Below are 12,480 nucleotides of genomic sequence, written 5' to 3' on the forward strand. Positions count from 1 at the left end.
ATGTCCCTTTTAAAAAAAATGGTTTATTAGAATTTTACAGTTGTTTGCATTTTCCATAAACGATGTTACAGAAAAAGATGGACATATTACAGATTTACCGCTAAATAGGCCCACCGAAATGGAGGAAAATAAAAACGAATCAAACAGTATTTGTGTACGTACTTCCGCGCTATGCAGAAATGCGTCAATGTGTTTAGTCACGTAATCTGGTGTCTTATCCGACTGAACTATAATTCTGAGTCCCTTCACGCCACACGATGACCAAATGTCCGAGTCAACGATGTAACCTGGAAGAAAGCACTGCAAATGTATTGTATCGTTCGTAATAAATAAATGCATCTACTTCAACTGATGTTCACATTGATGTGTTTAATGTTACTCTTTGAACCTCTAAATACAATATATGTGCGTAAAGTACTCACACACACACACCACACGCATACACACACGCGCTAGTGTAACTACCAGAAATAGATGGTTATTTTGTGCAACATTTTTTGGTCATACATATAGCTAGTCATAGGTTTGTTCTGAGCACTGACTACATTTTGTGTGCTTCTAAATGCTAATTGGTCTAGAGAACACCAGGTTTATTTTGTATAACTCTAATGTGTTCCTACATAGCTGTTGTTCGGTTCTGAGCACCGAGAGTTCCTACCTAGCTGTTGGTCGGTTCTGAGCCCCGAGAGTTCCTACCTAGCTGTTGTTCGGTTCTGAGCACCGAGAGTTCCTACCTAGCTGTTGGTCGGTTCTGAGCACCGAGAGTTCCTACCTAGCTGTTGGTCGGTTCTGAGCACCGAGAGTTCTTACCTAGCTGTTGGTCGGTTCTGAGCACCGAGAGTTCCTACCTAGCTGTTGGTCGGTTCTGAGCACCGAGAGTTCCTACCTAGCTGTTGGTCGGTTCTGAGCCCCGAGAGTTCCTACCTAGCTGTTGGTCGGTTCTGAGCCCCGAGAGTTCCTACCTAGCTGTTGGTCGGTTCTGAGCCCCGAGAGTTCCCACCTAGCTGTTGGTCGGTTCTGAGCACCGAGAGTTCCCACCTAACTGTTGGTCTGTTCTGAGCCCCGAGAGTTCCCACCTAGCTGTTGGTCGGTTCTGAGCACCGATAGTTCCTACCTAGCTGTCGGTCGGTTCTGAGCACCGATAGTTCCTACCTAGCTGTTGGTCGGTTCTGAGCACCGAGAGTTCCTACCTAGCTGTTGGTCGGTTCTGAGCACCGAGAGTTCCTACCTAGCTGTTGGTCGGTTCTGAGCACCGAGAGTTCCTACCTAGCTGTTGGTCGGTTCTGAGCACCGAGAGTTCCTACCTAGCTGTTGGTCGGTTCTGAGCACCGAGAGTTCCTACCTAGCTGTTGGTCGGTTCTGAGCACCGAGAGTTCTTACCTAGCTGTTGGTCGGTTCTGAGCACCGAGAGTTCTTACCTAGCTGTTGGTCGATTCTGAGCACCGAGAGTTCTTACCTAGCTGTTGGTCGGTTCTGAGCCCCGAGAGTTCTTACCTAGCTGTTGGTCGATTCTGAGCACCGAGAGTTCCTACCTAGCTGTTGGTCGGTTCTGAGCACCGAGAGTTCTTACCTAGCTGTTGGTCGATTCTGAGCACCGAGAGTTCCTACCTAGCTGTTGTTCGGTTCTGAGCACCGAGAGTTCCTACCTAGCTGTTGGTCGGTTCTGAGCACCGAGAGTTGCTACCTAGCTGTTGGTCGATTTTGAGCACCGAGAGTTCTTACCTAGCTGTTGGTCGATTCTGAGCACCGAGAACACCGGGAACATTGTGTGTAACTCTTGTGTGTTTTTACCTAGCTGTTGGTCACCTAGCTGAGCACTGAGAACACTGGGAACATTGTGTGTAACACCGAGAGTTCCTACCTAGCCGTTGGTCGGTTCTGAGCACCGAGAGTTCTTACCTAACTGTTGGTCGATTCTGAGCACCGAGAACACCGGGAACATTGTGTGTAACTCTTGTGTGTTTTTACCTAGCTGTTGGTCAGTTCTGAGCACTGAGAACACTGGGAACATTGTGTGTAACTCTTGTGTGTTTTTACCTAGCTGTTGGTCGGTTCTGAGCACTGAGAACACCGGGAACATTGTGTGTAACTCTTGTGTTTTCCTATCTAGCTGTTGGTCGATTTTGAGCACCGAGAGTTCTTACCTAGCTGTTGGTCGGTTCTGAGCACTGAGAACACCGGAAACATTGTGTGTAACTCTTGTGTTTTCATACCTAGCTGTTGGTTGGTTCTGAGCACCGAGAGTTCCTACCTAGCTGTTGGTTGGTTCTGAGCACCGAGAGTTCCTACCTAGCTGTTGGTTGGTTATGAGCACCGAGAGTTCCTACCTAGCTGTTGGTCGGTTCTGAGCACCGAGAGTTCCTACCTAGCTGTTAATCGATTCTGAGCACCTAGAGTTCCTACCTAGCTGTTGGTCTGTTCTGAGCACCGAGAACACCGGGTCGCTGATGGACAGCTGGAGCAGCTTGAGAAGTGCGTTCTCGCGTGGTTCCGACAGTCCCGTCTGGAAGACGACGTCCACGCAGCAGCAGCTGTGCACGTTGTTGTCCTTCTCCAACACGAACGAGCAGCCTGGAGGGAAGCAACGACTGGCGAGTTAACAACACAGAAAACCACATCGTCTAGTGGGTGTACGTCAGACAAAGGTATTGTACGATCTAGATCAGTCGCTAGAGCGCTCATCTTAATTAGGTGTTTGCATCGTGGGATCTAATCACATACACGGACCCGTTCTCGCATTAGGGTTTTCTCGTCTCAATTAGTGCCCCACGACTGGTATGCGCTGTCTTGTCTGTGGGAAAAGTGTATATAAAAGATCCCATGCTGCTAATGAAAAACAAATGTTTAGATACTGAAGAATGTGCTATGTTTGCCACTCTCAAGAAAATCCATGAGAATGTTGTCACGCCTTCACCATGACAAGAACAGCACTAAATGAAGACAGATAATTTAAGTTTAAACTTGTTTTGTTTACCGACACCACTAGTACTACAGCACAATAATTAAAGAAAGAAGTGTTTTATTTAACGACGCACTCAACACATTTTATTTTACGATTATATGTCATCAGACATATGGTTAGGGACCACACAGATTTTGAGAGGAAACCCGCTGTTGCCACTACATGGGCTACTCTTCCGATTAGCAGCAAGGGATCTTTTATTTGCGCTTCCCACAGGCAGGATAGCACAAACCATGGCCTTTGTTGAACCAGTTATGGATCACTGGTCGGTGCAAGTGGTTTACACCTACCCATTGAGCCTTGAGGAGCACTCACTCAGGGTTTGGAGTCGGTATCTGGATTAAAAATCCCATGCCTCGACTGGGATCCGAACCCAGTACCTACCAGCCTGTAGACCGATGGCCTGCCACGACGCCACCTAGGCCAGTCACAATAATTAATTCATCATCGGTTATTGGATGTCAAACATTTGGTAATTTTAGGACGTAATCTTGTGTGGAAACACGTTACACCTTTGACATTAGCAGCAAATGGATATTTTATATGGGCTTTCCCACAGACATGACAATACAGATCGCGGCCTTTGGTTTACCAGTCATGGGGCACTGGTTGGAACGGGAACAAATCAATGGGTTCGCCGAAAGGGTTTGATCCTACGACTCAAGGGACTGTTTTACCGACTAATTTTCGCCCCAAAAAGGTCACCCGGCATTTGACGTACAAAAGGCAGAATCTTCAAGAATAATTAATCCCACATCATGATGGCATCTTTCTGTCACCAAGACGAAATTAGAAATGTTTAAAAGACAGAGCCGTGCGGTTTACTTGACTTGAAAGTGTAACACAATGTGTATTCATGGCACTGCATAGGCCTACTTTTCTCTCCTGCTAAAGTTCAATAGTGATAGCCGTTTTGCAAACATTTTGAAAAAGCCAACGAACTAAATATGAATGAAATGTTTTTTGGGAGTTGGTTTTGTTGGAGTTATTTGTTGTTTGTTTATTTTATTTTGTTGTTGTTGTTTTTTTGTTTTTTTTTTGTTGTTGTTGTTTTTTGGGGGGATGGGGGGTTGGGGGGTTGGGGGTTTGCTTTTTATGTTTTATGTGTTTGTTGCTTTTTTTACTGGTTTGTTTGAAATGTCTGGCGTTGTGCCGCCATGCCTGTTCGTCCCACAAAAATCCTGTTTGCCCCCATTTGAGGTTTGGAGTGTCCATTTTTTTTTATATAAATAAATTTATGAAACGGACAACATTAGATTACTGAAAGCCATATTGTTTAATGCCATTTAGTATTTGAAGGAAATTTAAATTCAGATAAAAAGAATTTCAAATTTTAAAATTACATTTTGGTCCTTATTTCACATATTAGTGTATGAATGTATGTAATGAGCTGAAATGACAGCTTGCCCACTATGGCTGTGACACGAAAGGTGCTATGGCAATCAAAAGCCCTTTGATCGAGGTTGACCAAATTGCCAGGTATATATTAATAGTCAACAGTAATCATTGCAGATAGTGATTATCTTCTTGATACTTACTTACTCATCACCAGAGCTGACCTTATTTATTAATCCCACTAGTAAAGAAAAGGCATAAGAGGCCACATCATGTCTCTGTAGTTCGAAGCATTCTTTGATATTAGTCGATATCATAATATTTGTTATAGTTCCAGGACTAACCTCATTTTAAACAATTTCAGTGTTAAATATATTTGGTGTTAATATATATATATATATATATATATATATATATATATATATATATATATATATATATATATATATATCATTTTAATATTTAATAAATTAGATCTATTTCCTTTCTAAATCCTCAGTACACACACACACACACATATACACACACGCATACACGCACATACATAGACACACACACAACACACACACGAAACGTCTGGTACCTCTTTGGTTGTGTGTTTTTCGTTGTGGTTTTGGGTAGTTTTATGGGGGAGGGTGTTTATTTTTGTCTGGTTTTTTGTTGTTGTTTGTTTGAGGGTTTTCTGGAGGAGGTGGGCATTTTGTGGGTATGGTTATGGGGTTACGACACTAAACAGTAGTTTAAAATGTGATGAGGTGTCGTTCAAAAAAAGATTTACTTTCTTTTCAAATCAATACAGCAGGTTCGAATCCTGCCACTGTACACCTGACATTTCTATTTATTTACCACGTCGACTTGCTATCTGGCAGCTGTACCAATCGAACGCGTGTTCAAATCCTGCTACTCTAAACCTGAAATTTCCTGATTTTTTTTATCACGCGGACTTACCGTCTGGAAGCTGTACCTGTCGAAACTGTCTGTGTTGACTTGGCAACATTGGCTTGGAACCACACCTGTTCTGTAGGGATCTCTCAACATAATCTTGCATCTTTAGAGCAACCTTAAAAATATATTTTTTTAAATCCCTAGAATTAAAGGTCTCGACTATAATAAACGTTGTTGGTGTTATGACAAATCCATATTTTTTTTACTTTGTAATGAATAATTTTTGTTTCATTTTATAAACATTATTAAATAGAGGGTAATACATGCGTGGCCGTTAGATACAATTTATCTTACAACGAGTTGTTTTAAAATGTATCTAACGAGCAAAATCAGGTTTTAAGCAAAGTTTAACATCTTTTTCCACTAAAAGTTATTTACAGCCCTTATAATTAACTTGGTTGTCCAAAATCGGAAATTTGACCGCGCAAGTAGTCTGCTGTTTGACTGTGATTATTGCATGGCAGACAGCCATGAAGTGGCAACTATTTGACTGAAGTGACAGGGGAGAGCATGTAGTATGTAAGCAGGTGCAACTTGTTGACATTGAAGACTTATTTGTGGTAATTCCAGCCCATTCAGAAGTAGTGCTTTTTGTGTAAAATGGGTGTACTCCGGCCTGGTTTAGAGGGTGTGTTTGTTTAAACCAATATGCTGGGAGAAAGAGCTGGACAACAGGGGTTGTCCTTTTCAGGGTATGTGTCCCCCAGGCAGGCAAAGGTACATACAAAAATCCACGGGCCTGCTGATATTAATAAAAATGTTATGGCCACTAAGGCTATATAGAAACATATAGCGAAATTAATTGTGGTCTGGGGCCTGCTGGTGCTGTATGTAGGGACTAGCTAACTAAATAGGGGACAGGAATACACAAACATCAGGACACAGTAATCTAATGTCTCCTTCAATGGCATTTTTAAAGTTGCTGTGGTTCACCATTTTGAAAATATTTTTACGGACGTACGTATGAAGCAACAAAAACTCTCGCCCGTGATATCAGCCTCTTTTTAAAGGGACTGTTATAACTGCTCTAATTGTTAAGGTATTGCCGACTGACAGTTTGTTGGAAACGTAATTCAGTTTCAGACTGTGCATTCACGTGTTAATCTGTAGGTTATTTACCCTTATTGGGATTTTAATCATATAAATTTATCGATAGTAATATATAGAGGATACTCCCCGAGTGTCTTGTGATATCATAATTTATCAGCACGAGTTGATAAAAGTATGAAATCCGAGGCTTGCCGAGGATTTTTATACTTTTATCAACGAGTGCTGATAAATTATCATATCACAAGACACGAAGGGGGTATTCTTTTTATCATTCTTTTCATTTGCGACAATTGTAAATGATGTCAATAATGTGGGGTGAATGTCACTATATTTGGCAACGGTAGACTCGTTAACTAGCAGAACAAGAGTGGCGTGACGTCACTAATGATAGGTTTAGCGCTGAAACCTACACAGTGATGTAACAAAATAATGTCTTGTGCTTAAAATTTGACCAATCAAGATTATAAGAAGCGACATCTCCTAGGAGAATATCGCAGGAGATATCACAAATTATAGTGTCAGCGATATCTCCTACAAAAGACTTTAATGGATGATAAATGAAACTATTGAGATTTAGTCTTTGTGGTCAAGTAACTCTTTACATTTTAACATAAAATTAGTAAATAGTGTTCGTGGTTATGTAAGTTTGAGACTGTAACTTTAAGAAATCCCGATCATGATGTACCTTCTTGGTAACATTTCCATAAATCAGGCTCTCAATGAACACCCGGGCTAGGAACCGTTTCACAAATACCTCGAGCTGCTCAATCGTTATATCTACAAAAGACAAAATAAAGGATTTTAAAATACCAGTAGTTCATATAGATATATAGATAGATAAATAAATAGATAGATAAATAGATAGATAGATAAATAGAAAGATACATACATGGATGCACGCATGCACGCATGCACGCATACATACATACATACATACATACATACATACATACATACATACAGAGAGAAAAGCAATTCAAACAAAACATAGTACTAGCAAATAAATTTAAAACAAGACTGACCGAAAAACAGTTATATTTTGTATATCACAACGGTCAATTTAAAATCAATTTCGAATCCTTGGTGCAAAATTAGAAAACAATAATGTTTTAGTTTTTTTTTAAATTCCTGAGCCAGTGCGTTCATTCATTCTTAAATACATACAGAGAGAGAGAGAAATGCAATTCAACTGGATTTATCGAATATATAAAATCTTATTTATTTTATGAACTGGGATACCCTGAACTATTGCTGAGAGCTGACATTATGACAGTTGTAGTTAACTGCTCATGGGAACTACATTTGAAAGGAAACGAATATTATATAATCTATTTTAAACACTTAAAATACTAAACATATATGCTAATAGATTGCAGGTCTAATAGTGAGTTCTGTATCCATGTAGCAGGGCCGTAGCTAGGATTTTTTGTTCGGGGGGGGCAACTGAGTAGTTAATAGTCTAAAACTCCTTTTCTTTAAGTTTCTATAAAGCTTTCCGAAATTTTTCGGGGGGGGGGGGGGTAACTGCCCCTCTTGCCCCCCTGCTAGCTACGGCCCTGTGTAGAAAAGTAATATGTCGCTCTACAAAGTCAACGTATAAATATACCGAGGCGAAATCAGGAATTTAATTTAGCGGGGGTGGGGTTTAGGGAAAGACTCATTAAATGAATCTTTCGCGTCAGCGGAAATAAAAGGGATTACGTATAAAATTTCTTCAGAGTATCTCGCAATTTCTCGAATTCCGCTGTTGAACTATAAAAAGAAAATTGAGTATAGTTTTTCAATTTAAAGGTTACATGTAGCCAACTGCAGATTGTAAAACAGCGCTTAATAAGCAGTGCCGTCTCAAATGGACGATGAAGATACCGATGGTGAAATACTTCGAGAATAACTAACGAGCTACGAGGAATTACGGATTATCTATCACGGTAGATAAGACCTAAATGTAGAAAACTGGAGCCTAGGGCGAGGTTTATGACATTAAATCACGAGGGACAGATCATTCGTAACGTTCTTGTAGCCACGTGATTATTCTCCATATTATACTTTCTAAAGTATTTCCATCAGTTCAGATCGGTCATATATACATATTTAGCCAATTTTTTTTTAGCAATTTGGTAAATGTGCTTAAATAAAAGAAAACTGATGACTTACAAAATAAAATCGGATGCTAGATTTAATTCAGGCATCATTTGTCAGTATAAGTAACAGGAAGTTTTCAATACAAAATGAAATGTCTGACAGTGACATCGTTAAATGGTGTTTGGGGGCCTACATACCTAAATCTAAAAAATGTCAGTAAAGTTTCTGAACACATTGGGCATTGACAGTGGTACAAGGTCGCCTCTTACACTGAACGCGACCGATGTGGTGGTGGGAGCGTCTTGGTGTGGACAGGAATTCATGACATTGGACAAAACAACCTAATTTTATTTCATCATTCGTGGGAATCTAGATGTTCAGCATTACACTGACGAAACCATCACACCAACTGTCATTCCGTTCATGCAACAGCATCCAGGCATTTTTTGTTTCAACAAGACAATCTACGCCAGCATTCAACCACACTAAAGACTGGACTTCTTCAGAGGAACAATATTGAGGTACTAAACTGGCTTGCAAGATCGCCTAATTTGTTCCCTATTGTGCAGGTATGGGATTTGTTGGGTCGTAGGTTGCGGAGAGAACCACGCGCATATTCACAACGTCCACAACGTTAAACATGTGTCAAGTCGTCAATGGATCTCTATCACTATTCCAGAGATCCACCGTCTCACCAGAAGCATGAATCGACGTTGTACCGCTGTCAACATGGAATGCCCAATATGCTCAGACACGTTACTGACAATTTTCTGATTTTCGTGTATGGACCTCCATGCACTATTTAACGATGCGACAGTCATTCATTTAATTTTGTATTGAAAATCTCATGCTACTTATACTGACTAATGATGTCTCAAATAAATCCAGTGTCTGATTTTATTTTGTAAATTACGAGTTTTCTTTTATTTAAGCACATTTACAAATTGCTAAACGTTTTGACTAAGTATATATATATATATATATATATATACATAGATACATATATACATATATACATAGATATATAGATATAGATAGATAGATAAGATAGATAAGATATATATATATATATATATATATATATATATATATATATATATATATATCACCATGCGCATGGTTGCCGAGGTATATATTACATGGTGTACACAACTGATGAAGTAATCGAGTCAAACCTTTAAATATGTATAAGTATAAGTTGTTATATGTTTATATGTGTAGTGTATGCTGCCGGGTTGGGTTGTATTGATACAATAAAACTTAATGGAATTGAACTGAATTGAATAGTGACCGACCAATGACGTTATTTTGTTTGGGAAGCGACATCAAAACAAAGTGTAGTTTTCCCATAGTCCAGTCTATCTAAGCCTGAAGGTAGTAAAACCCATCACCAATTGCAACAAAAGGTTTCTCTTTTGATTTGTTATCAGAAACACCCCCAGATTAACATACTAAAAGTCTAGAAAAATATTTACAAGCGTAGTTAATTTTCTATCTGATTTACCTATTTTAAATACTAAATTATGGTTTTCTATCTCAACAGAGACAGTCAAATATACAGTAAACTGATTGGGCTATAACTATGAAACAAAGCGAAATGGCTTCCAATAAGCTACTTGTTTTTCACACAATTTAACAAATCAGTGCAAGATGGACAATACAAAAAAAAAGTGAAATTCGTCTGCAATTAGGTTATCGTTACATAGACTACAAATTATCTAGTAACGTTGTGTTTGTCAGTAACGACCTGTTTCTATATAAAGTAGATATGTTGAAACTCTATATTTACTTATGCAACTTTTAATTCTGCAACATAGATATCTTTTGACAAATAATAGGCCCACTGGAGAAAACGAATGGTTAATAGTTAAAGGGACATTCCTGACTGTGTTGCATTGTAAGATGTTTCCAACTAATAAAAAATGTCTACGATTAAACTTACATATTACATACATTTTCTTGTTTAGAATATCAGTGTCTGTGTCTGGTCGTCTTAATATTTGTAAGAAGCCCAAACTGGATTTCGTCTTTAAATAATTTCGTACGTACGAAAAACAAATTGTATTTTAGGAAATAAAATGAAATTTAACCTAGTACATATTTTAGAACGATCAAAAACACTTTTAATATATAACTACTAATATTTTATGCAGAAAAATATATTTCAGACGTAATTACAATCATTAAAAAGTCTCTGTTAGTCGATAACATCTTTAAAATTGCAGCAAACTCAGCAATGTCCTTTTAAATACTTGTTAATAAAACATGTTGCGGAGTTCATTCATTCATAAAGGAATTTAAGCACACAATTAAAGGTGCATTTCTCTCAAGTACTTACAGTTGCTTAATATTCTGTGTACAAGCGTGTGCACATTTAAACGTGTCATCATTTACGGACGTTACAAAACGTTGTTCGTTTGTTGTTGTTTTTGTTGTGGGGTTTGGTTCTTTGTTGCTTTTTGTATGACTTATTTTGTTGAGGGGTTTGGGGGAGGGGGGGGGGTTTATTGGTAGGGTTTTGTTTTGTTATTTTTTGGTGTGTGTGGTTTTTTGTTTAAGCCTACACTGAGGCGCACGCTATAACAGAGGCAGTCCTCCTACAGACGGAGTGGGAACCTGATATCATAGTCAAGACCAGCTCTCCTACAAACAGGGACCGGGACGTAGCCCAGTGGTAAAGCGCTCGCTCGATGCGCGGTCGGTCTGTGATCGATCCCCGTCGGTGGGCCCGTTGGGCTATTTCTCGTTCCAGCCAGTGCACCACGACTGGTATATCAAAGGTCGCGGTATGTACTACTCTGTCTGTGGGATAGTGCATATAAAAGATCCTTTGCTGCTAATCGAAAAGAGTAGCCCATGAAGTGGCGACAGCGGGTTTCCTGTCTCAATATCTGTGTGGTCCTTAACCGTATGTATGACGCCACATAACAGTAAATAAAATGTGTTAAGTGCGTTGTTAAATAAAACATTTCCTTGCTTGCTTCCTACAAACATTGATATTAACAGTGATTCATAACAACATACCCTCACGGCACTATCATCATTTCTTTTGGACTTTGTCGTGTGCAGAGATACAGTATACTGACGGCATATTCGTAATATTCATATATGTTATGGTTTTTATTACACACTTAAACTTTTAAAATATTTTATTGTTTTGGAAAATAGTTTTTTAACACATATTATAGTCAATCTTCTTGGAAAAAAGTAAAGTCCTTTTAAGAGTGGTCTTTATATTCAGGTTGGGGCGGGACGTAGCCCAGTGGTAAAGCGCTAGGCTGGTGCGCGGTCGATATAGGATCGATCCCCGTCGGTGGGATCATTTGGGTTATTTCTCGCTCCAGCCGATGCACCACGACTGATATATGAAAAGCCGTGGCATGTGCCAACCTGTCTGTGAAATGGTGCATATAAAAGATCCCTTACTAGTAATGGAAAAATGTAGCGGGTTTCCTCTTTAAGACTGTGTTGAAATTACCAAATGTTTGACATGCAACAGCCGATGATTAAAAAATCAATGTGCACTAGTGGTGTCGTTAAATAAAACAAAAACTTTAACTTTTTAAATTTAGTTGTCTGTATTAGAACTGGTTTGTTGTTGCGATAACAAGCACAGACGGAAACAGGTTACTTTTTCTCACAGCTGTGCACTGATACAGGCAAACAGTGAGAGGATATATTGGCTTTAATTTCGCATTCCACCGACGTAGGCGTGTATAAAAGGATTTAATGCCATAATGAAAGTATTTAATGCTATAATTCTTAACGATTAAGTGCTTTATGTAATGCTTCTTGTTTTTTAATTCCATGTATTAACAAGTCTGTGGAATTTCGAGTTCGTAAATCCACCTCCTCCGTTTCCTCTCACTGGACAAACATAAAACCTCAAACAATTATCTAATTCAATTTACGAATATAATACCAAGGAATCTGCAGAACTGAGAAACCCTTTTTATGTGTATTACATCATAAACCAATAAAATTCATTATAAGTTAATTTCGTTCGCATTTATATTAATGTCCTGTGAAAGAAAGAAATGTTTTATTTAACGACGCACTCAACACATTTTATTTACGGTTATATGGCGTCAGACATATGGTTAAGG

General features: G+C 39.0%; 1 protein-coding gene across 1 annotated transcript in view; it reads right to left on the reverse strand.

Annotated features, from left to right (window-relative positions):
• The window catches only part of LOC121384415 (insulin-degrading enzyme-like), an 84,683-nt gene that overhangs the window by 13,139 nt on the left and 59,064 nt on the right, over positions 1 to 12,480 (reverse strand). Inside the window, exons 21-24 of the mRNA XM_041514804.1 lie at positions 6,978 to 7,069; positions 5,246 to 5,357; positions 2,404 to 2,571; positions 163 to 287 (exon numbers count right to left, since the gene is read on the reverse strand). Coding sequence (XP_041370738.1) covers positions 163 to 287; positions 2,404 to 2,571; positions 5,246 to 5,357; positions 6,978 to 7,069 — 497 coding nt within the window. The remainder of the gene's footprint in view (positions 1 to 162; positions 288 to 2,403; positions 2,572 to 5,245; positions 5,358 to 6,977; positions 7,070 to 12,480) is intronic.

Source organism: Gigantopelta aegis, chromosome 10 (genome assembly GCF_016097555.1).
Source record: "Gigantopelta aegis isolate Gae_Host chromosome 10, Gae_host_genome, whole genome shotgun sequence".
NCBI lineage: Eukaryota > Metazoa > Mollusca > Gastropoda > Neomphalida > Peltospiridae > Gigantopelta > Gigantopelta aegis.